This window comes from Carcharhinus amblyrhynchos, chromosome 3 (genome assembly GCF_965287045.1).
Source record: "Carcharhinus amblyrhynchos chromosome 3, sCarAmb.v2.hapA, whole genome shotgun sequence".
In the NCBI taxonomy this organism is placed as follows: domain Eukaryota; kingdom Metazoa; phylum Chordata; class Chondrichthyes; order Carcharhiniformes; family Carcharhinidae; genus Carcharhinus; species Carcharhinus amblyrhynchos.
In genome coordinates, this window is record NC_137326.1 from 63,845,657 (window position 1) to 63,871,786 (window position 26,130).

The 26,130-nt window shown below is 42.2% G+C and overlaps 1 protein-coding gene across 3 annotated transcripts in view; it reads left to right on the forward strand.

The window, feature by feature from the left end:
- ift122 (intraflagellar transport 122 homolog (Chlamydomonas)) overlaps positions 1-26,130 on the forward strand; it is a 211,307-nt gene that overhangs the window by 41,110 nt on the left and 144,067 nt on the right. For all 3 annotated transcript variants that reach the window (XR_013886242.1, XM_080184780.1, XM_080184790.1), the window contains exons 9-14: positions 1,401-1,592; positions 3,169-3,307; positions 5,940-6,142; positions 10,222-10,359; positions 23,280-23,444; positions 24,198-24,395. Coding sequence is in view for 2 of the 3 variants with exons in the window: in XM_080184780.1 (XP_080040906.1) it covers positions 1,401-1,592; positions 3,169-3,307; positions 5,940-6,142; positions 10,222-10,359; positions 23,280-23,444; positions 24,198-24,395 (1,035 nt within the window). In the remaining variant the exon portion in view is untranslated. The remainder of the gene's footprint in view (positions 1-1,400; positions 1,593-3,168; positions 3,308-5,939; positions 6,143-10,221; positions 10,360-23,279; positions 23,445-24,197; positions 24,396-26,130) is intronic.

Below are 26,130 nucleotides of genomic sequence, written 5' to 3' on the forward strand. Positions count from 1 at the left end.
TGGAATAACACCTGTTGTGTGCAGAGCGGTCCTGTAGTCGAACAAAAATCATGCCAGTTTAGTCTCCACGGACGCTGCTGGTTGTTTCTTCATGTAATTTTTGAAGGTTTGCACAGCCCGTTCTGTCAGTCTGTTTGGGACAACGGGGGATAGTTGCTTTTCGGATGTGTCTGATATCATTAGAGAACATGAAGTTCTGAAAATCACTGTTAGTAAAGTCCTTGTCATTATCAGAAATGAGGACTTCTAGTATTCCATGTACACTGAAGTCTTGTCATACTTTCTTGATTGTAGCCTGAGAAATTGTGGAGCTCATGCGGTGCACCTCCAACCACTTGGGAGCGTATGTCCACCATGATTTAAATATGGAACCCATAAAAGAGCCTGCAAAGTCCATCTACGTTTGTACCCAAGGTCAGCCAGGCCACTCCCATCGGTGTAGGGAGGCTGAGGATGGGAAGTTTTGGCCTTTCTTGCACAGGTTACATTGCTTCACTAAATCTGATGTCAGAGTCAAGACCGGGCTGCCAGATATAACTCCTAGCCAGCATCTTCATTTTTCATTCCTTCATCAAAATCCTGGAACTCCCTGCCTTATAGATAGTGAGACCCTTATCACGTGTACTCAGTGGTTCCAGAAAGGTGCTCATCACTACCTTCTTGAGCGCAATTAGTGATGAGCAATAAATGTTGCCTTTGCCAGTGATGCTTAATCCCTTAAATAAATCAAATAATTGGAAGAATTTCACTTTTATTTATTGTTAATGCCATTATTGTAATGTTACTTCACAGTACAAAGTACTTCTTTGACTGCAAAATATTTTGGGATATTATGAGGTTGTGAAAGGAGCTATTACGATGCATGTCTTTTTTCAACTACACAGACCTGTTTATTGGGAATTGAATCTTAGCATTAAAACTATCATATTGGATGCAGCTTTAAAATGCCACAATAACGCCTAAGTAAGTTAAACTGTTAGTAATGGGCAATGGAGCAAATTCAAATGAAAGTTTCTTTTTCCATATTTAAATAAAGCATTTGAACAGGTAACATCCTTGATAATATAATAGACAAAATAGGGTGATTTCAACCCGAGTTTAAATTTTCTTTCATACTTCTTGCAACATGGTGCTGATATACTACATTGATTCTCTTGGCTATTTCTATGTAAACAGCATAGGTACTTTTCAACTCTTTGGCCATTCACTTTGGGGACATTATTTTCTTTTTAAAGTTTATGGAATTTTAGTTAGTGGGTTGAGCTGATTGCTTGCACTTTGAAATAGTGCTTTTCTCCGATAAATTTAAGTTCTTAAAAGTAAGTTGTTTAAAATTCAAAAGCTGTATCAGGCGAATATGATTACAATTTGCCTAATACTGAATTGTATCTGAATTCTAGATTGGAAAAGACAGGGCGCTGAATTTTGACCCCTGCTGTGTCAGCTACTTCACTAAAGGGGAGTATATTGTGATGGGAGGATCCGATAAGCAAGTCTCTTTGTACACAAAAGATGGGGTTCGTCTTGGTGGCATTGGAGAACAGCAATCCTGGGTGTGGACTTGCAGGGTGAAACCAGACTCCAATTATGTTGTAAGGTCTTTTTCAGTTTATTTTTGCTAAATGTAACCTTTAAGCACAGCTTATACTCCTGCAATCCAACCAATGCTCTTCTGTAATAATAATGCAAAATGTTTAGTTTGGCTTTACCTTGAGATAAAGGCAAAATCAGAAAAAGCTAGAAAATCTCATCAAATCTGACGTGTGGAGAGAGAATAATGCTGTCGTTTCAAATCCATGTTGGCTCTATTGCCTCTCCACAGATGCTGTCAGACCTGCTGAGATTTTGAAGCTTTTTCTGTTTTTGTTCAGCATTCTTAAGATATTTATTTCTGTTGTGCTCTCTGATAGCATATTTAGTTTGAAGACCATGGTAGAACTTCCCATGTATTTCAAAATTGAATGTGCATCCTTCTTCTCTTGTCACTATTCCCAATTAAAACATGCCAGAAAGTTTTATTTTCTAACTTGTCCAGCCCCTTAACAGCTTCGAACCTCGGCTGAACAGTGCTATGTCTTTGGCCTCCCAACCTTCCAAGTATGGAGGTCGGGAGGAGCTTGCTCATTGGTGAATTGCAAATGCACCACTTGCCATGTTGGTAAAGGGCAAAAAAAAGTGTTCATCGCCCACCCCAGAACAAGTGAAAGCTCTTTGAAGCATCTGGTGCCAACTACACACAGGAAAACAAAACTGACTTGAGGCTTAACACTTGATTCCTAAAAAAAATCTGAAGGTGGCAATTAAAACAATTAACTGGGTAAGATTTTAAAACATATTTGTTTGAATGTGGAAATGGGAATTCTCATGGCCCCCCCCATTGAAAGAATGTGGGGTAATGCTGACTGCCATTACATCCCCCTTCACCATCCTCATCCTTAACCATTGCCAATTTCTGATCTGATTACTTATCCTTCTGATCCCGTTGCTGCAATTCATCACTTACCTGTTGACCCTATTCACTGGGCAATCTTTCTCAGACACTTTGTAATTTACTGACTCAGTCAAAATGAATCCTGAAACTCAAAATCAGGAGCACTTGAGATTTCATCCTTCAGGCACAGGGAATGACCCCACACCTGTTTAAAAATGGATATACTTGAATTTCTGGGCCAGTATACTTTAATTGTTGAAATTAGAATTGCCACTAATCCAACTGTACCTTTAATAATCTATATGTTTAGTTATACATGTTGAGTACATATTCAGATCGAACTGTAAGGATAAACAAAGAATAGCATATTGCCATTACATTTTTAAACAATTTCTCACCTCTGTTTTTTGGTTAGATTCTGCAGCTGAATGCACTCATATTTTGAACCACTTGGTGGCGCCCATTTTTTTGTTCTGAATATTGCCTCTATGATATTAAAGCTACAGTAATGATTAAACATTAATTGTTGACAATTGAAACAATGTAGCAGGATGGAATTTCAATTGTTTGTATATCATAGAACCAGAATAGACCATTTAGCCTCTCAAATCTATTCTGCTATTCAATTAGATCATGGCTCAACTATATTTCAGAGGTTAATGTATTGCTGCTGCTTTTTGTCTCGTCAGCTGGAGGATAATGAGTACATGCAAATGGTTCTGTATTCTTCTTCCAAGGTTGTAGGCTGCCAAGATGGTACAATTGCCTTTTACCAAATAATTTTTAGCACGGTACATGGCTTGTACAAGGACCGTTATGCTTATAGGGACAGCATGACAGATGTCATTGTCCAACATCTTATCACAGAGCAGAAAGGTGAGTTCTTAAACATAAATGTTGGCTCTTGTAACAAATGTCTTAGTAATTACTACAATAAATTACTGATGCACTGTAATGAATGCTCTGCAGCTTTGAAATCAATCAATTTACTTCAGCTGGATACCAGATTGATCTAGATGTATCAAATAAAAGCTAAAAATAATGCAGTTCTTATATGTAGAAAATCCTACAATTATGCAACAGATAAGTCTGCAACCATTGAGAGAAAGGAAAAATTGAAGATCATAAAGCAATCATCACTTGGTTGTACAGAACTTGAATGTTGTTGAAAAAGGTACATGCAGTCAAAACACTTCACCTTGCACTCATCAGAACAGATGCAAAAATACCAAAATTCAAAGGGAGCAGCAACTTATACTGCAGGAGGAAGGTTGGCAACATCTTGACCAGTCAAAGCTAATATGTCATCATGAATGCAAGACAAAAATCTTTGACAGCATTCCTCCTCTTTTTCAGCATACACAAACCAGAAATATACTTCAGCTATTAACTTGTCCATTTTCTTTACAGATACTGACTGATCTGCTTTTTGTTTGCAGCAGTTTTTACATTAATCAAGGGTACAAAATGATGTTGTGGCCTTCTTTAACACAAGTGATTTTGGAGTACTGTGTGCAGTTTTGGTCGCCGCACTTACGCAAGGATATTTTGGCCTTGGAGGGAGTGCAGAGGAGTGCTGATGCTGGAGTTGAGGGGGTTGAGCTATGAGGAGAGGCTGAATAAACTAGGCTTGTACTCGTTAGAGTTTAGAAGAATGAGGGGAGATCTCATTGAGACATATAAGATGATGGATAGGATAGAGGTGGAGAGACTCTTCCCGCTCAGAAAGGACAGTAGGACTAGGGGGCACAGCCTCAAGATAAAGGGAGGGCGGTTTAGAACGGAGTTGAGGAGGAACTTCTTCACTCAAAGGGTAGTGAATCTCTGGAATTCTCTGCCCATTGAAGTGGCGGAGGCTGCCTCGCTAAATATTTTTAAGACGCGGGTTGATGGATTTTTGATAAGCGAGGGGATTAAGGGTTATGGGGAGAGGGCGGGAAAGTGGAACTGAGCCACGACAGATCAGCCATGATCTTATTGAATGGCGGGGCAGGCTTGAAGGGCTAGATGGCCTACTCCTGCTCCTATTTCTTATGTTCTTGTGATTGTTTACATTGATGAAAGTGCAGGTTGTTGCGTGACATTCTAAATCAAATTGAAGCATGTTATTCCAGTCACAACTATTTGAAATTCTATGATTTATACCTCTTAATAATATAAAATATTTAAATTTGACTTTTCAGTGCCTTCCTAGAGATCAGAGTATTTTTTCTAATCACCAGAGTCGTTGCTATGGTCTCACTCTGCTGTGAGAATACATCAGCTCCTGGGTTTATCTGTGACTCTGTTTGCTTGCTACTAATTTCAGGGGGTGGCACGGTGGCACAGTGGTTAGCACTGCTGCCTCACAGTGCCAGGAACTTGGGTTCGATTCCCGGCTTGGGTCACTGTCTGTGTGGAGTTTGCACATTCTCCCTGTGTTTGTGTGGGTTTCCTCTGGGTGCTCTGGTTTCCTCCTGCAGTCCAACAATTTGTGGGTTAGGTGGATTGGCCATGCCATATTGCCCCTTAGTGTCGGGGAACTAGCTAGGGTAAATGTATGGGGTTACAAGGATAGGGACTGAGGGAGGGATTGTGGTTGGTGCAGACTCGGTAGGTTGAAGGTCCTCCTTCTGCATTGTAAAATTGTATGCATAATTTAACTGGAAGTAATGGCATTTTTCAATCCCCCAAACTCTGTTACATTACTTATGTTGTCATAAGAGCCTATATTTTCCAATTGTGTTTGATGGCTTGCCCATCACTAGCACATATGAAAAAAATGTGATGTTCCCTGCCACAAATAAATTCCTTTCCAAGCTATTTTCATGACTATAAAATGAGCTATTTTTTCTCTCTCTACTTCCCATGATGGCTTTCAAGTTGTGGGTGTTCCCATTTTCAGCCAATGTCTGAACAGGCAGTCATTGGTCACAGTGCAGACCTTTTGCCTGACTCTGGTCACCATTTCTAAGCATCTGGATGCCTCAGGAACATCCCCTCTCTGATCTTGGTGAAAACATTAATCACTATCAGAGAGACAAAATCAATGTCAACGAAACATGTTTTAACTGCTGCAGCAACACATGTATTTGTTGACGGGCCTGGTTCTCAGTCAGAAACATTTTTTTTGAAGCCTGAAGTTTACCCGACATATTAGAATAAGATTGAGCCCAGAAGTAACAGTGGGGTCAGAGTTCATGGTGCCACTTAGCATATTGTTTGTGGAATCCTGCTGTGGTTAAAGCAACAGTGACTAGATGTTAAAATTGGCTGGAAGCACTTTGAGACCACATGAAAGTATTAAAAAGTGTTATCTAAATACAAGCTGGTTCATTCTGAGAGAGAAGTGCTTCAAATTGATGAGTTTTAGGAGGAGGCAAGAAATCCAATCTTTTGTAATGGTTTTCTTGAATAATCAAAGGTCCATCAGCTCACAGCAAAGAATTGTACATTTAACAGTCAGCTTAATAAGTTTAAGGTAATGCCTCTTCACTACGCTTATCATGTACACTTTCCTGTTTTGTAGTGCGGATCAGATGCAGGGAACTAGTGAAGAAGATTGCTATCTACAAAAACCGACTAGCAATCCAGCTTCCGGAAAAAATTCTGATCTATGAGCTCTTTTCAGAAGATAATACTGACATGCATTACCGTGTTAAAGAGAAGATTGCTAAGAAATTTGAATGCAACCTATTAGTTGTATGCTCCCAACATCTTATTTTGTGCCTGGTAAGTTGACTAATGGAAGTTTCAGTTCATAGGCTTATCAGAGCCAGGGTAGTTACTTTTTTATAGCAGGCATCCAACTTGGTTGCGTTTTCAAACAATATTTTTTTTCTGAATGGTTTAATTAATAAATTACTTTCAGGCATAATTTTCAAACTCACCAGATATTATCAGATAGAAATTTAGAACTTTGAAAGACGCAAAGCAAATGTGGCTGGTGGCGCAAAAACAAAGTGCTGGAAAATCACAGCAGAGCTGACAGCATCTGTGGAGAGAGAATAGAACTAATACTTAGAATCTGGATGACCCTTCATCAGAGCATGGGCTGTGGGAGGAAAGCTGTAGAAGGGTTTGATTTATTATTGTCACGTATAATGTTATACAGCGAAAAGCATTCTTTTTGTACACTATACAGACAAAGCATACCGTCCGTAGAGTACATAAGGGAGAAGGAAAGGAAAGGGTCCGTAATTTAGTGTTACAGTCATAGCTAGGGTGTAAAGAAAGATCAATTTATATGCAAGGTCCATCCGAAAGTCTGATAGCAGCAGGGAAGAAGCTGTTCTTGAGCCAGGTCGATACGAGAGCTCAGATTTTTGTATCTTTTTTCTGATGGAAGTAAGTGGAAGAGAGTATGTCGGGGTACATGGGGTCCTTGATTATTCTAGCTGCTTTTCTGAGGCAGCAGGAAGTGTAAACGGAGTCAATAGTTGGGAGGCTGGTTGGTGTGATGGACTGGGCTATGTTCTCAACCCTTTGTAGTTTCTTGCAGTCTTGGTCAGAGCATAAGCCATACCAAGCTGTGGTACATTTGGAAAGGATGCTTTCTAGAGTGCATCTGTAAAAATTGGTGAGAGTTGTAGTGGAAATGCTGAATTTCCTTAGCCTCCTGATAAAGTAGAAATGCTGGTGGGCTTTCTTAACTATAGCGTTGGTGAGGAGGGACCAGGATGGGTTATTGGTGATCCAGACACCTAGAAACTTGAAGCTCTCGACCATTTCCACTCCATCTCTGTTGATGTAGACGGGGACATGTCCTTCACTATGCTTCCTGTAGTTGATGACTATCTCCTTCGCTTTACTGACATTAAGGGAGAGATTGTTGTTGTCACACCATTTTACCAGATTTTCTATCTCTTTCCTGTACTCCATCTCATCACTGTTTGAGATCCGACCCGCTATGTCTCTGTAAGGAGAGCTATACAAGGAAGACCGTACGAGAAGAGCTGTACGAGGAGAGCTGTACAAGGGGTGCTGGACGAGGAAGACTATGAAGAGAGCTGTACAGGGGGTGCTTATGAGGAAGACTATGAGGAGAACTGTTCGAGGAGGGCTGTAGGAGGAAGACTGCGAGGGGGGCCATGTGAGGTAGGCCATACAGAAGAGGGGGGGGCGTATGAAGAGAGCTGTATGAGGAAGGCTATATGGCGCAGGCTACATGAGGAGGGTAGTTTGAGGAAGACACGGAACGCTGTATGAGGAAGATTGCAGAACTCTGCAGAAGAGTATGAGGAAGACTCCCTGAGGACAGCTATGTGAGGGCAGCTGCATGAGAAAAACTGCGAGGTGAACTGTATGTGGAAGACTGTATGAGAATGCTATATGAGGAGGTCTGTATGCAGAAGACCATGAGGGTGACTATGTGGAAGACTGTATGGGGAAGGCTGTGTGAAAGGAAGTCTGAGGAAGACTATGTGGATGGCAGCATGAGCAGATGAGGAGGACTGTTTGCACAAGTTAGTTTTTAATATTTTTTCTTAGTATAATGATTGAACAATGACAGACTTTTAATTAGTGTGACTCAAACATTGTTTTATTATGATAGAATTTGTTTACTCCTATTCATTGGAAGACAGCAGTCCATTCTTCTTAAGCTACATGCTGAAAGGACATAAGGTATTTGATTAGCTTGCCCTCTGGCCACATCCCTGTCCCCGCAAAGTCTGCCAGCCAAAACAATGGAAGTCCAGAAGTGCAAGGAATTGTAGGTGGAAATTCCTGTCATATGACTCTGTGGCAAGTTGTGTTTACACCACCAGCTATAGTGCACATGCTGTGCAATCTGCTTCCTAATAACCTCAATAACTTGTTCCCCATTCATAAAATGCCAGCCTTTTTCCCTTTATGTATTGTGATGCAGCCTCTTATTATCTGAATAATGTAATAATAACAAAAGTGAATGTGTAAAACTCTTTAGCCAGCTCGAGCCGCACATATAGAAATTGCAGATTTAATAATTTGTCACTTTATGCATGGGTGACACTGCACTTGAGTTGCTCTAGAAATGTTTCATTTTCCCTTCTTGATGCCTGTTTACTTTCTTTGTATTATTGTTGTCCTGAAGTTAATAATTTTTGGCCCCATAACATTGATTCCTTGAATTGAGTGACCATTCTTCATTTGTGAGTCCAAGCAATGGATGCTAACGAACTCTTTCCCTTGGGAAGATGCACAAGAAGTCAGCCCTGTCCTTAGTCAATTTCCTGATGGTCTCTGAAAACAAACAGGAAGGTATACCCAGCCTGATTTCTGTTATCCCCCACTTTCACCTACTGCCCCGGATTGAGAGTGTTGTGGTTAATTATAGGACTCAAAATGTTATGACAACCAAAATTAGCTAACTCAGAAAACGGTCAGGAAGAAACTTGGCTACCTTGCTACTGGTGTTGTCTTTAACTTTCAAAAGTTTGTCTGCCAAATTAGAATGCTGAATATTTAAAATATAATTAAGGGAACATATGGAAATATAAAATAATTTCATATTCACAGCATTCTCCGATAACTAATTCAAATCTGAAAGTTGTTACAAATTGCTTCTCTGGTTGAAATGTCAATAGATTTCTCTGTACTAGGTATGAAAATATGTTCACACCATGTCCTTGACGGTTAATAGCTAAAACTAGGTCAATCACCAGACACTGAATTACATTACCATGTCTGAAGACGTCAGATCTGTTTCACAGCTGGGAAACATAAGGTGGCATATTGACTGTCACTAAAGGCAGCAGAAACTGAGCTGAAGAGATTTCATGAAAAAAAGACTCATTGTCCAGATCGCATAAAAAGAATATCTTTATGGCAACATATGAGAGAGTGATTTCGACATGTGGAGGATCCAGTTAGGCTCTATAGAGATGAGAAAATGGAGGACATTTTTATTTAACTCCCAAATTTAAACAGAGGAAATGAGTAAGTGAAATACACATCATGGTGTATTTTGAATTTGAGGACAGAGTTCATCTTTAATTTGGTAGCTGCAGTTAAAAAGAGCTGTTTCGTATTTTTCCTCTTCCCCATTTTTAAAGTGAATCTTCCGTAGTTGTTTAGGTCAGTGATGGGCAACCTCGACATGTGAGTGGGCCGCATGAGTGACCCTCCTTCATCTCAATGGGTCACAAGGCTGAAATTGGCAAGGTGTACTTACCACAAACTCATGAATAAGATTAAATATATTTGATACGCACCAAATAGTTCATAATGCGTTGCAGAAAATACTAAATCATTTATGAGTTAAAAGAGCTATCACCAATTCAAATGTGAGAAATATTTAAGTTCACCTTACATATATTACAATTTATCAAAGCACCAACTACAACTAAATATTATACATTTCGTAATTATACAGATATGTGCTTTAGATATTTCATTTCTTTACTTACCGTTATTTTTATTGATAAACCCTACTGTTCCCAGATATCTTTGTTATTATTGTTATAAAAACTATGAACAAAACACTAGTTACCAATAAATTGTAAAACATGTAAGAAAAATAAAAGTACTCACCTACCAATCACTCCGTTGTAGACCTTACTCTTTCCCACCCACTTTTACCTCCAGGCTCCACTTTCAGCCTCGTTCTTACCCAAGCACTTTTATCTCCTTAGCTCCACACTTGGTCTCGCTCTTTCCCAGGAAGTTTGTCTTAATTGAGATTTCTATGAAGTATGACATCTTGTTTTTACTGCATTTAATCATGACTTTCAGGCTTGAACTGTTAACTTCTATTTATGTCTTTTTGAATAAATGACACTTTTAATCAATCACTTGCATCTTAACTAATGCCTTCTTTATGTCCCCTTTAGGAAAAGAGATTGCAATGCTTGTCATTCAGTGGTATGAAAGAAAGAGAGTGGTTAATGGAGTCACTCATTCGCTATATTAAGGTCATCGGAGGACCATCAGGAAGAGAAGGCTTATTAGTTGGTCTAAAGAATGGACAGGTATTGTTAATCCAGCAAGTATTTATTAAGGTTATATTTTTTAATTCATTTATGGGATGTATGTGTCATTGTCTAGATCTGCATTTATTGCTCATTCCTCTTGAACTATTAAGGTGTAGGGAGGGAATTCTAGGATTTTAACTCAGCGACAGCGAAAGAACGGCAATATATTTCCAGTGAGTGACTTAGAGAGAAATCTCCAGGTAGTGGTGTTCCGAGGTATCCGCTGCTCTTGTCCTTCTTGATGGTAGCAGTCATGGGTTTGGAAGCTGCCATCTAAGGAACCATGGTGAGTCCCTGCAGTGCGTCTTGTAGATGGTAGACATGATTGCTACTGTGCATTGGTGATGGAAGGATTGAGTGTTTGTGGAAGGGGTAGCAATCAAGTGGGGTGCTTTGTCCTGGATGCTGCCAAGCTTCTTGAGTGTTGTTGGAGCTGCACTCACCCAAGCAAGTGCAGTGTGTTCCAGTGCACCTCTGACTAGTGCCTAATAGATGGTGGACAGGCTTTGGGGAGTCAGGAGGTGACTTACTTGCCACAGGCTTCCTAGATATTGATTTGCACTGGTAGCCATAGTATTTATATGGCTAGTCCAGTTCAGTTTCTGGTCAATGGTAACCTCCAGCATGTTGATGGGGGAAGATTCAGCAATGGTAATGCCATTGAATGTCAATAGGCAATGGTTAGATTCTTCCTTGTTCAAGGTGGTCATTGCCTGCCAATTGTGTGGCATGAATGTTATTTGCCACTTGTCAGCCCAAGCCTGGATTTTGTCCAGGTCTTGCTTCATTTGGACATGGACTACTTCAGTATCTGAGGAATTGGGAATGATTTTGAACATTGTATGGTCATCAGCGAGCATTACTACTCTGACATTATGATGGAAGGAATGTCATTGATGAAGCAGCTGTAGATAGTTGGGCCTAGGACATTATTCTGAGGAACTTCTACAATGATGTCCTGGAGCTGATGTGGCAGGACTGCAGAGTTTAGTCTGATCCATTAATTCTAGAATCACTTCACTGCTTATGCTGTTTGGCACACAAGTAGTCCTGTTTTGTAACTTGAGCAGATTGACACCTAAGTTTTAGATATGCCTGATATTGCTCCTAGCATGCCCTCCTGATCTCTTCCTTCGGAATACAGGAATGTAGAAATTAGGAGTGAGAGTAGGCAATTCAGCCTGCTCCACCATTCTATATGATCATGGTTGATCTCATAAGAACATAAGAAATAGGAGCAGGAGTAAGCCATCAAGCCCTTCGAGCCTGCCCTGCCATTCAATAAGATCAAGGCTGATCCGAAGTGGATCAGCTCCACTTCCTCGCTTTCTCCCCATAACCCTTAATTCCCCTGTCTATCAGAAACCTATCTACCCGTGACTTAAATATATTCAATGAGGTAGCCTCCACCACTTCAACGGACAGAGAATTCCAGAGATTCACCACCCTTTGAGTGAAGAAGTTCCTCCTCAACTCTGATCTAAACTGCCCTCCCCGCCTTATCTTGAGGCTGTGCCCTCTAGTCCTGCTATCCTTTCTAAGTGGGAAGAATCTCTACCCTATCTATCCCCTTCATTATCTTATACGTCTCTGTAAGATCCCCCCTCAGCCTTCTAAACTCTAACGAGTACAGACGCAGTCTATTCAGTCTCTCTTCATAGGTTAGCCCCCTCATCTCCGGTATCAGCCTAGTAAACCTCCTCTGCACTCCCTCCAAGGCTTCCTTCCGCAAGTGCGGCAACCAAAACTGCACACAGTACTCCAGTTGCAGCCTCACCAGTGCCCTGTACAGTAGCAGCAAGACCTCCCTACTTTTATATTCTAACCCCCTCGCTATAAAGGCCAACATTCCATTCACCTTCTTGATTACCTGCTGCACCTGCAGACTGGGTTTTTGCAATTTGTGCACAAGGACCCTCAGGTTCCTCTGCACCGTCGCCTTTTAAATAATAATCCCTCTTACTATTATTTCTACCAAGTGGATAACCTCGCACTTGCTAACATTATACTCCATCTGCCAGGTCCTCGCCCACTCACTCAGCCTATCCAGATCTCTCTGCAGACTTTCCACATCCTCCACGCAATTTGTTTTTCCACTCAACTTCGTGTCATCAGCAAATTTCGTCACGCTACACTTAGCCCCCTCCTCCAGATCATCTACGTAAATGGTAAACAGTTGAGGCCCCAGCACCGATCCCTGCGGCACTCCACTGGTCACCAGCTGCCAACCAGAATAGCACCCATTGATTCCAACTCTCTGCTTCCTATTAGATAGCCAATCCTCTATCCATGCTAACACCTTACCCACAACTCCGTGCACCCTAACCTTCTGTAGCAACCTTTTGTGAGGCACCTTTTCAAACGCCTTTTGGAAATCTAAAAACACCACATCCACCGGTTCCCCTCTGTCCACCGCACTAGTCACATCCTCATAGAAATCCAATAAATTTGTTAAACACGATTTTCCCTTAATGAATCTGTGCTGCGTCTGCTCGATCAAACCATTCTTTTCTAGGTGCCTCGCTATTTCTTCTTTGATGACGGATTCTAGCATTTTTCCAACTACAGACGTTAAGCTAACCGGCCTATAATTCCCTGCCTTTTGTCTGCTACCTTTTTTAAACAGTGGCGTAACATTAGCTGTTTTCCAATCTTCTGGCACTTCCTCGGAGTCCAGCGGATTTTGATAAATAATTACTAAGGAATCTGCTATCACCTCTGCCATTTCTTTCAGAACCCTGGGATGCATTCCATCCGGTCTCGGGGACTTGTCTACCTTCAGTCCCGTTAGTCTATCGAGCACTACCTCTCTAGCGACAGTTATCGCATTAAGGCCCTCATCTCCTACCATCCTTCTATCTTTAATATCCGGCAAACTATTCATGTCCTCCTCCGTGAAGACCGAGGCAAAAAACTTATTTAAAGCCTCAGCCATTTCCTCATTGCCCACTGCTAAATCCCCCCTCTCATCTTCCAAGGGTCCAACATTCACTCCAGCCAGTCTCCTCTTCTTTATATATTTGTAAAAACTTTTACTGTCTTTTTTTATATTTAGAGCTAGTTTAGCTTCATACTTTATCTTTCCTTTCTTTATCGCCTTCTTAGTCATTCTTTGTTGTTTTTTAAATCTTTCCCAATCTTCTAATCACCCACTATTTTTAGCCGCTCTGAACGCATCAGCTTTTAATTTAATACTCTCCTTTATTTCCTTCGATAACCACGGCTGGTTATCCCTTCTCCTACAGTCCTTCTTTACCATTGGAATATATTTCTGCTGAGTACTGAAAAAGGTCTCTTTAAAAATCCTCCACTGTTGTCAGCCGTCCTACCAACCAATCTGTGCCCCCAATCTACATTTGTCAATTCCGCTCTCATCCTATCATACTCCCCTCTGTTCAAACAGAGGACACAGATTCGGGCCCCTACTTTCTCATCCTCCATCTGCATCAGAAATTCAACCATACTATGATCACTCATCCCAAGAGGATCCCTCACAAGAAGATCACTAATTCTACCTGCCTCGTTACACAACACCAGATCTAAGATAGCTCGCTCCCTCATAGTTTCCTTGAACAGTATGTAATGGAACTTATCCCGACAGCATTCCAAGAACTCTTCCTCAAGCCCACCGCGTCCGACTTGGGTCATCCAATCAATATGCAGATTAAAATCCCCCATAATTATCACCATTCCTTTTCTGCACGCATCAATTATTTGCTTGTTTATAGCCCGTCCCACCTCAAAGTTATTATTTGGGGGCCTATAGACCACACCCACCAGCGTCTTCCTCCCCTTACTATTCCTTATCTCCACCCACAACGATTTCACGTTTTGCTCTTTGGAGCCTATATCTGCTCTTACTACCGCCCTGATATTATCCTTAATTAACAGAGCTACCCCACCCCCTTTTACCTCCCGTCTATCCTTCCTAAACACCTGATACCCCTGGACATTCAGCTCCCAGTCCCTGTCACCCTGCAACCACATTTCTGTAATGGCCACTAGATCATATCCATTTGTGCTGATTTGTGCCATCAGCTCATTCACTTCGTCCCGAATGCTTCGTGCATTCAGGTAAAGTGTCTTTATACCAGCCTTTATCTGGACCTTGTTTGTAGAAATGCTACCAACCTCTCTCATGCCCCCTACTCCTTTTATTATTACCTGTTCACGTACCCTCTCCTTTACTTTAGATTTTGTAATTTCCCTCACCCTTGCACCCTCCCCCCCCCACTAATTAGTTTAAAGCCCTATCTACAGTCCTAGTTATACAGTTCGCCAGGACTCTGGTCCCAGCACGGTTCAGACGAAGACCACCCCATCTGAACAGGTCCCATTTGCCCAGATGGGATGGTCTTCTCCATCTCATCCTACCTCCATCTTCCTATCTTTTCCCCATTACCCTTTACCCTGCTTTTGAGCAAATATTTATCTGTCTCTTTCTTGAATCCACTGATTTATTCTGCATCCCCTGCATTCTGGGGCAGAGAGTTCCATAGATTCATAACCCTACTTATCTCTGTCTTGAACCTCCGCCCTCTTACTCTGCAACTATGAACTATGACCTCTTGTCCTAGACTGTTCTAGAAGAGGGAACATTTGGTAACATTTACTTTATCAATCCCATTGAGTATTTTATATTCCTCAATCAAATTCCTCATTCTCATGTACTCCAGTGAGTACAAGCCAAAGCTACTCAACCACTCATCACTCGACAGCCCTTTCAAATCCGGAATCAATCTAGTGAACCTCTTCTGAACCGCCTCCAGTGCCACCACATTCTTTCTCAAAGGAGGTGACCAGAACTGAACACAATACTCCAATTGTCGTCTCACCAATGCCTTATACAATTGTAACAGCACTTCTCTACTTTTATACTAGACCCTTTGTAATAAATGCCAAGATTCCATTTGCCTTCCTTATAACATTCTGCACCTGCATACTCATTTTCTGAGACTCATGTACAAGAAGACCCTGAACCCTCTGCACAGATGCCTTTTGAATTTTTTCCCCATTTAAGTAGTAATTTACCTTTTAGTTTTCCGGCCAAAATGGATAACCTCACATTTATCCACGTTGAACGCCATCTGCCAGATTCTGGCCTATTCCGTAGCCTGTCAATATCCATTTGTTAACTTTTTATGTCTTCATCACAGCCTGCTTTCCCAGTTAGTTTTGTGTTGTCAGCAAATTTTGCTATGTTACACTCTTCTGAGAACTGACCCCACTAGTTACAGATCACCAACTGGAGAAGGACCCTTTTATCCCAACCTCTGCTTTCTATCTATCAGCCAATCCTCAATCCAAGCCACTACTCTACCCTCAACACCTTGGGATCTAACCTTCTGAATCTGTCTCTTATGGCACCTTACCAAATGCCTTCTGGAAGTCCAGCTAGACCACATCCACAGGATCCCTGTTGTCTACCTTGCTACTTACATCCTTAAAGAACTCTAGCAGGTTTATTAAACAAGACTTGCCCTTCACAAAACCATGCTGACACTGATGAATTGAACTTTGCTTTTCCAGATGCTCAGTCACCTCCTGCTTAATGATTGACTCCAGCAACTTTCCCACCACAGAGGTTAGGTTGACTGGTATAGAGTTTTCCACTTTGTGCCTTTCTCCTTTCTTGATCAAGGGTGTCACATTAGCATGTTTCCAGTCCGCCAGTACTTTTCTGGAATCCAGAGAATTTTGGAATATCATAACTAATGCATCCACTGTCTCTGCCATGACCTCCTTTAACATCCTAGGGTGTAGGCCATCAGGTCCAGGAGACTTATCTACTTTTAAATGCTTCAGTTTACAGAGTACCTTCTCCCTGGTTATAGTAGTTTCACCAAATTCCGCTGTGTTAGCTACAGTTTTTGGGACAGAATTATTATCTTCTACTGTGAAGACACAGATAAAATATTGGTTTAGTGCCTCTGCCAGTTCCGAGTTTCCCTTATTACCCCACCATTTTCATCCTCTAAAGGGTCAACATCTACTTTCCCTTCATCTTTATATACTTGCAGAAACTTGTAGTGTCAATGTTTATGTTTTCAACTAGCTCCCTTTCATAATTCATTTTAGCATTTTTGATATTGTATTTAGTCGCCTTTCATTGGTGTTTGAAATTCTTCTAATCCTCCACGCTGCCACTGATGTTTGCAGTATTATATGCCCTCGTTTTTGCCCTTATGTTATCTTTGATTTCCTTATTACGCCATGGATGATTTTTCCCCTTTTGCATTTCCTCTTCCTCTCAGGAATGTACCTTAGTTGAGATGTGTTTAACATCTCCCTAAACAACTGCCACTGTTCTTTTATTGTCCTTCCCTTTAGTACCTTTGCTCCATCCATTTGGGCTGACTCTTTCCTTAGGCCTGCACAATTACCCCTGACCAAGGCTAAAATTTGAGCATGTGATACTGTCCTCTCACTTGCAATCTGAATTTGAAATTTTATCATGCAATGATCACTCCTTCCAAGTGGATTCTTAACTACAAGGATATTAATCAATCCTTGCTTATTGTAAATAATACCCCATCTAAAATAGCCAGTTCTCTGGTTGGCTCCATAACATTCTGTTCTAAGAAACAGTCCCTTTATGCATTCTATGAACCCTTCCTGAAGACTACCCTTGCCAAGTTGGTTAATCCAGTCAATGTGCATGTTAAAGTCACCCATAATTACTGTTGTGTCGTTTTCACAAGCTGTACTTTGCAGGGTCAGCAGGTGCCTAGGTCGATGCTGAGTGATCTGTCTGGTGTCATACCTTTTGTTCCATTTGTAGTAGTTGAATACAACTGAGTAGTTTGCTTAGCTACTTCATAGGGCAGTTTAGAGTCACCCACATTGCTGTGGGTCTGGAGTCACATGTAGGCCTAACTAATCAATAATATTTGGTTTGTTCCCCTAAAGGGAACCAGGTGGGTTTTTACAACAATCAATAATGGTTATTTTTATTAAGTTTTTATATTTCAGCATCTAGCATGGTGGGATTTGAACCCAGTTCCTATGAGCATTACCCTTGGTCTCTGGATTCCTAATTAAGCAACAATACACTATGCCACTGCCTCCCATGCTTTTCTCTCTGCTCTATGGAGAGCTGCTCCTGAGCTGGATGGTGGCACATGGGCCAGCACTTCCTTCACTTTATATGGTCGCTGCTTTGAGTCTTGGGCTGAGTTATATAGATTCCTGTGGAGAGGAAAACAGAACCATTTGCATTTATTTTCAGTACATTTCTATTATGGGAGAGATTAAGAAAGAAATTTGTAATATGTTTAATGTTTGCGCAAGATGATTCGATGCTGAATGGTTTCTATATTCAAGAAAGGGAGGAGCCCAGGATATTATCGATTGGTGAGTCTAACCTCAGTGGTTGGGAAGTTGATGGAAAAGATCCCGAGAGACAGGATTTACGAACATTTAGAGAAATATAGTATGATCAAAAGTAGTCAGCATGGCTTTGTCAAAGGCAGATCATGTCTTACGAGCCTGGTTGAATTTTTTGAAAATGTGAGTAAACACATTGAAGAAGGAAGAGTGGTGGATGTAGTTTATATGGACTTCAGCAGGGTATTCGATAAGGTTCCCCATGCAAGGCTTATTGAGAAAGTGAGGGGTATGGGATCCAAGGGGAAGTTGCTTTGTGGATCCAGAACTGGCTTGCCTGCAGAAGGCAGAGAGTGGTTGTAGATGGGTCTTTTTCTGCATGGAAGTTGGTCGCCAGTGGAGTGCCCTAGGGATCTGTTCTGGGACCCTTGCTGTTTGTGACTTTTATAAATGACCTGGATGAGGAAGTGGAGGGATGCGTTGGTAAGTTTGCCAATGACATGAAGGTTGGAGGTGTTGTGGATAGTTTGGAGGGATGTCTGAAGTTGCAGCGTGACATAGATAGGATGCAAGACTGGGCAGAGAAATGGCAGATGGACTTCAACCCGGATAAATGTGTAGTGGTACATGTTGGCAGGTCAAATGGGATGAAGGAATATTGTATTAAGGGTAAGACTCTTGGCAGTGTGGAAGATCAGAATGATCTTGGGGTCCAGGTTCATTGGACTCTCAAAGTGGCTTTGCAGGCAGAGGATATGGTTAAGAAGGCGTATGGTGTACTGGCCTTCATCAATCGAGAAATTGAGTTTAAGAGTCGGGAGATAATGCCGCAGCTGTGTAAGACCCTGGTCAGACCCCACTTGGAGTACTGTGCTCAGTTCTGGTCGTCTCATTACAGGAAGGATGCGGAAGCCATTGAAAGGGTGCAGAGGAGATTTACAAGGATGTTACCTGGATTGGGTGGCATGCCTTATGAGGGTAGGTTGAGAGAGCTTGGTCTTTTCTCCTTGGAGAGACGACGGATGACAGGTGACCTAATAGAGGTGTACAAGATAAAAAAAACTATCAAACTCCTCCCCATTCAAATCTCTTACCCTAGGGATATTCCAATCGATATTTGGGAAATTAAAGTCTCCCATCACAACAACTCTGTTATTACATCTCTCCAGGATCTTTTTCCCTATCTGCTTCTCAACAACCCTGTTACTATTGGGCGGCCTGTAGAAAACACCCAGTAAGGTAATTGACCCCTTCCTGTTTCGAACTTCTACCCATAGAGTGTCCGTAGATAATCCCTCCACGGCGTCCACCTTCTCTACAGCCATGACACTATCCCTGATCAACAGTGCCACTCTCCTACCTCTTTTGCCTCCCTCCCTGTCCCTCCTGAAACATCTGATGCCGGTTTGGACTGGGTAAGCACAGTAGGAAGTCTCACAACACCAGATTAAAGTCCAACAGGTTTATTTGGCTGCACAAGCTTTCGGAGTGTAGCTGCTTCTTCAGGTGAGTGAGGACTTGTATTCACAAACAGGGCATATACAGACATAAATTCAATTTACAAGATAATGGTTGGAATGCGAGTCTTTATAGGTAATCAAGTCTTAAAGATACAGACAGTGTGAGTGGAGAGAGGGTTAAGCACAGGGTAGAGAGATGTGTATTGTCTCCAGCCAGGACAATTGGTGAGATTTTGCAAGCCCAGGCAAGTTGTGGGGGCTACAGATGCTGTGACATAAACCCAAGATCCCAGGTGAGGTCACCTTCGTATGTGCAGAACTTGCCTATCAGTTTCTGCTTAGAGACTCTGCATTGTGTGTTGTGAAGGCCACTTTGGAGAATGCTTACTTGAAGATCAGAGGCTGAATGCCCGTGACTGGTGAAGTGTTCCCTGACTGGAAGGGAACACTCCTGCCTGGTGTTTGTCGAGCGGCGTCCATCTCATACACGCGGTGTGTCGTGCGAGGGCTGCTCTTGGATGTTGCTTCGAGAGTTGCCTAGTGCTTCACGTTGTTAGTGTACGCTTAAACTGGATCATCTGACGTGCAACACGACAGCTCAGTGACTATCACTGTTTGCTGTGCAGATACATGGATTTGGGCCAGTGTTTGTGGGAATTTGCACATTCTCTCTGTGATTGCATGGGTTTTCTCCAGTTTCCTCCCACACCCCAAAAACGTGCTCTTAGGCTGATTGGTGTAACAAATTATCCCTAAATTAGTCTTCCCTCAATCTTCCCAAATAGGCGTAGACAAAGGTCATAGGTAGAGGAGGGCACTCGTTGGGCCAAAGGGCCTGTTTCCCGTGCTGTGTTGTTCTTTGTTCTATCTCGCCAAGGCCATTCTCACACCCCCACTTCTTGCCTTCAAACAACTGCACATCTTCAAACAGACCATTGTCTGCCCCAAACTACGCAGCCTTCAGGAGAGTGGTGGCCATGCCACAGCCCTGCCACAGCAAGCTTTGCAAGATGTGGATGCCATCGTGAGAATGCCGTCCACTGGGTACACGATACATACCCTTGTGACTTGGCCAACATTGTTTACCTGTTACACTGCAGGAAAGGATGTCCCGAGACATGATACATTTGGGAGACCATGCAGACGCTACAACAATGGATGAATGAACGCCGCTCGTTTGATCTCACTAACTGTCCTGGCTGAGACAATACACAGCTCTTTAACCTGTGCTAGGCCCTCTCCCCACTCGCATTGTCTGTACCTTTAAGCCATGATTACCTGTAAGTGGCCAGTCTAGCCTTTGGTTTCTAAGTTCAGGAACTGAATTCCAGCCCAAAGGCGATTATAAGTCTGGTTCCAATAATGGATGTAGCAGTCTCTGTATCCACTTTCATTTTTAATGGGTGCCCATTTACTAACAACTCCATCATTATGGGGGCAACATTTGTCATGGAGATGCTATTAATTGCATTGTCTCTGTTCTTGCTAGTGGGCATACCTGCAAGATAAGGTCCAGTATTGACCTTGCCCTCTTTTCGAAATAGCACACATTTTCACTGTCCCTATATTTTTGCCTTAGTTGTGGTCTTCTGCGGTACTTACAATAGTTCACTGACTTGCATCTACAACCTTCTGGAATATGCTCCCTGGGAGTCTGATGGCTGTCCCTTCCCTTACTTGGCTTTCTGGTGGTGCTACTTGGGCTCCACTGTTGTACGGTATTCTGTGATATTTTATTAATACCATTGCTCTCAGTTGAGGGATTGGCCTTACATTTCATCCCTTTTTCCAATTGGAGACACTGCTGTCTGATAGTCCCTGTAGTTCATAAGAACATAAGAAATAGGAGCAGGAGTAGGCCAGCTAGCCCTTTGAGCCTGCCCCGCCATTCAATAAGATCATGGCTGATCTGTCGTGGCTCAGTTCCACATTCCCGCCCTCTCCCCATAACCCTTAATCCCCTCTCTCATCAAAAACCCATCAACCCGCATCTTAAAAATATTTAGCGAGGCAGCCTCCATCACTTCAACGGGCAGAGAATTCCAGAGATTCACCACCCTTTGAGTGAAGAAGTTCCTCCTCAACTCTGTTCTAAACCGCCCTCCCTTTATCTTGAGGCTATGCCCCCTAGTCCTACTATCCTTTCTGAGCGGGAAGAGTCTCTCCACCTCTATCCTATCCATCCCATTCATCATCTTATACGTCTCAATGAGATCTCCCCTCATTCTTCTAAACTCTAACGAGTACAAGCCTAGTTTATTCAGCTGCTCCTCATAGCTCAACCCCCTCAACTCCGGTATCAGCCTAGTAAACCTCCTCTGCACTCCCTCCAAGGCCAAAATATCCTTGCGTAAGTACGGCGCCCAAAACTGCACACAGTACTCCAGCTGCGGCCTCACCAATGCCCTATACAGACGCAGCAAGACCTCCCTACTTTTATATTCAATCCCCCTCGCTATGAAGGCCAGCATCCCATTCGCCTTCCTGACCACCTGCTGCACCTGCAAGCTGGGTTTTTGCGACTCATGCACAAGGACCCCAAGGTCCCTCTGCACCGTCGCTTGCTGCAGTTTTTCTCCACGTAAGTAATAATCCTTCCGATCATTACTCCTACCAAAGTGGACCACCTCGCACTTGCCAACACTAAATTCCATTTGCCATTTCCTGGCCCATTCGCTCAGCCTATCTAGATCCTTCTGTAGACTCTCCCCACCCTCCGCACAATTTGCCTTTCCACCAATTTTGGTGTCATCAGCAAATTTCGACACCCTACACTCGGTTCCCTCCTCCAGATCATCTATATAAATGGTAAATAGCTGAGGCCCCAGCACCGACCCCTGGGGCACTCCACTAGTCACCGACCGCCAATCCGAATAGCACCCATTGACCCCCACTCTCTGCCTCCTATTTGATAACCAATCCTCTATCCATGCTAACACCCTACCCCCAACTCCATGCCTCCTGACCTTCTGCAATAACCTCTTGTGAGGTACCTTGTCAAACGCCTTCTGAAAATCAAGAAAGACCACATCCACCGGCTCTCCTCTATCCACCGCCCTAGACACATCCTCATAGAACTCCAGTAAATTTGTCAGACACGACTTCCCTTTAACGAAACCGTGCTGCGTCTGCTCTATCAAGCAGTTCCCCTCAAGATGCAGTGAGCTCCTTTCTCTGTATTCTCCATTGATAGAGCTATCTCAATGGCCTTCTTTAGATCCAGATTATGTGCTATCAATTTTGGTTTGGACTGTCACATTAATTCCACAGAGCAGTCTATCTCGCAACATTGTTCACGGGTGGCCCAACTTCACTGTGGTCTGCCAATTTTTGCAGTGTGGTCAAAAACTTGGTGATAGGTTCCCTAGGTAAACACCCTGTTATGTTGAAGTGATTTTGCTGGAGTATTATGGAAGGTTTTGGTTCATAGTAGCCTTTAACTAAGTCCATTAATTAATTGAAAGTTTTGGAGTTGGGGGCATCCAGGTAGGTCAGGCTTTATATTACACTGAAGGTCAGAACCCCACATGCCGTCAACAGGATCACTTCCTGCTTCTCGTCCTGCTCAATATTGTTAGCCCGATTAAAAATAACGCGTGCGTTCTGTATATTGGGCCCAGTCTTCCATTACTGCATTGTAGACTTCAACTTTACCAAAGAGATTTTTTTTTGCCTGAGGATTACTTGTCTTGACAGCAAAGATTATCATAGGAAAGAAAAAAACTTGTTTACTTGTTGTCAACAATGTAATAATCTCACTGAGGCCAGTCTTCTCTCACTGTCGCCCTTTATTTACAGTGTACTGCTCAGGATAGATCAACCCGGGAGTCCTTTGAGAGCCGGCATGATTGGAGCCCCCACTGTTCTTTCCCTATTGGGTGAACCTCCAGTTGCCTAATAGGGGAATTCGTATGCCATAAGGCCCTAAGGGAGTTGTATTGACAATCACAGTGGTTACCATAACATTATCACTGCTTACCCATGTTTAGAAAGAGAAGGAGGTTATACATAAACTGTTTCAGAAAATAATTACTTATCTTTACCACACGTAAGGTTATAGTATTAAAATGAATCACAAATCAAGCTGATGTTTCAAAGAAATGAATATGTATGTTTGCTTATCCATTATAGATTCTGAAAATATTTGTTGACAACCCATTTGCCATTGTGCTTCTTAAGCAAGCCACATCTGTACGGTGTTTAGATATGAGTACATCACGGAACAAACTAGCTGTGGTCGATGAGCACAACACTTGTCTGGTATATGACATAAGTACCAAAGAACTCCTTTTCCAGGTAAGTTGAATGCAGTGAAGGTGTAAATATTCTGTGAATATCTTTGGCATTCTGGTAATTTTTAAACTGATAGGGGCAGTAATGTCTCCCACACAGCACAACACTGGATCTATTTATTCAGTCACATCCTCGCCAACCTCCAGCTGCTTTTGGAACCTTTAATGTCAGAGAGAAGTTAACAGCAGCCAGCACTCGTTGAGTATTAGGAGCTTAAAGACACTGCAGAGAACATCTCAGTTCTTAACTTTCATTGAAAAATTTAGAAAGCTGGCTTTTGTCCAAGGTGCAGTTGTACAGTAAATTGGTGCAAAGTTGAATTTGTGAGAGAATGTTCACTCAAACCGTCACATCCAACACAAGTTCTCAGTCTTACACTGGTTTGCCTGCAATTTAAACTTTGATTCTGGCAAAATTGCACTATAACGTTCAGCTTGGAACACACCCTTCTTTGATTAGATTTCTAATCCTGGAGTTTGATACAGGTGCGATAAGGCAAAGTGGAAATTTTGACCATTTCTTTTAGATGTGATAAGGAGTGAGACTGCCAATGATAAGTTCAGTAGAGAAGTTATTGCCATTAAATGCTTATGCTAGTTTTTGTCACTCACTCACTACCTTATCTTGTCCCCAACATTTTTGCTGATTCTGTGTTGCATTGCTTGCAATAATAGATAATAAGTGTCATAATTGTTGGAAAATGGTATTTTCTTAAATTAATGCTGATTAATGATAACCTGTCAATTTCTCCTGCAGGAGCCAAATGCTAACAGTGTGGCTTGGAACACCCAGTGTGAAGACATGCTTTGTTTTTCTGGCGGTGGTTTTCTCAACATCAAAGCCAGTAATTTTCCTGTGCATCAGCAGAAGCTCCAGGGCTTCGTGGTGGGATATAATGGCTCCAAAATCTTTTGCTTGCATGTCTATGCTATGTCTGCAGTCGAGGTTCCACAGGTATGCCTGATTGTACAGACTGACGCATGGACGAGCAGTGGATAATGATCAATGGGAATAGTTTTGCTGATGCTTTAATTCATAAATGAAATGTGTTACTGAGACTACAGTAGTCCTTGGTCATAGTTAGCTAAACTCAGCCAGCGCAGCAGCTGGAACTGTTCAGCTGACTTCGACACCACTGGGGTCAAATCATTAGCACCTGGGATCCATTGCTAATAAATATCCAATGATGCTGAAAATCCAAGTAATATAGAGACAGGATTGGAAATAAAGAGAAAAAATGCTGCAAGTGTTCAGCTGGCAGGCAACATCTGTGAAGGAGAAACATTGTTAATGTTTCAGGTTAACTTTTCACCAGAGCTGGGAAAAGTTAGAAGTACAATTGGCTTTGAACAAATGGTGGGTGGGACAAGGTGGAAATATTTTACCTTAAGTTTTCAACCACCAAAACTGCAGCGGGTTCATCCTTGGCGTTTCAGGGCGTACTCAACATCCATGGCAGTAACAGTCTTGTGTTTGGCGTGTTCGGTGTAGGTAACCGAGTCCTGAATGATGTTCTCCAAGAAAACCTTCAGGACTTCGCGGGTTTCTTCGTAGATGAGGCCTGAAATGTGCTTAACGCCCCCACGCCAAGCAAGCTGACGGAAAGCAGGCTTAGTTATTCCCTGGATATTATCGTGGAGAACTTTCCGGTGCTGTTTGGCACTGTCCTTCCCAAGATCTTTCCCACTTTTACCTCTACCAGACATCCCACCCTGATAGTGAGTTCATGACAGAAGAGTCTTTCAGAACCAAAGGGAATCAAGTTGGGGCAAGAAGTTCTGAACAGCGTAGTTCTGTTGTAAGAAAAAGAAAACAAGAGAAAAATCGAATCACGCAAATTAAACAAAATAAGGCAAAAATACGGTCTGAAATTGTTGAACTCAATGTTGAGTCTGGAAAGCTGTCCAATGCCCAATCAAAATATGAGGTACTGGTTTTCAAGTTTACATTGAGCTTCACTGGAATAGTGTATAAGCCAGAGACAGCAATGTCAGTGTAAGAGCATGGTGGAGAATCAAAATGACAGGCCACTGGAACCTCAGGGTCATGCCTGTGGAACAAACAGAGATATTCCACCAAACAGTCACTAAATCTACATTTTGACTCCTCAACATGCAGGAGATCACATTGTGAGCAGCAGACTAAATTGAAAGATGTACATATAAATCTCTGCTTCATCAGGAAGGGGTATTTTGGGCCTAAGATGGTGAGGAGAGAAGAGGTCAGAGAGTGAGATGTAACACTTCCTGCGATAGAATGGAAAGTGCTGTGGGAAGGGGAAGGTATTTTCGGGATGATTGAGGAATGGACTAAATGTCATGGAGAGAGCATCCCTTCAGAATGCTGAAAGAGAGCATTTAGTGTATTTAGAGGTGACATTGTTGACCTGGAATGTTAACTCTTGTTTTTCTCTCCACAGTGGCTGCCTGACCTGTGGGTAATTCCAGCATTTTTTTGTTTTTGTTTCAGATTTCCATCATACCCAATAGTCTGCTTTTAGAGAGTGAATTGGGCTGGGTTGTTTTGTCCTCTGTTGTCTTCAGTCACTTGCTGTCTGGCTCAGTTTAAAGTGGCAGCAGGCAAATTGTGGGAGGGCTTCTGATGCCCATGAATCCTGCTCCAGTAATGGAAAACAACTTGACAATAAAATTAGCAAAACAATTACTTTTAAAACTGGGGGTTTGGGGGT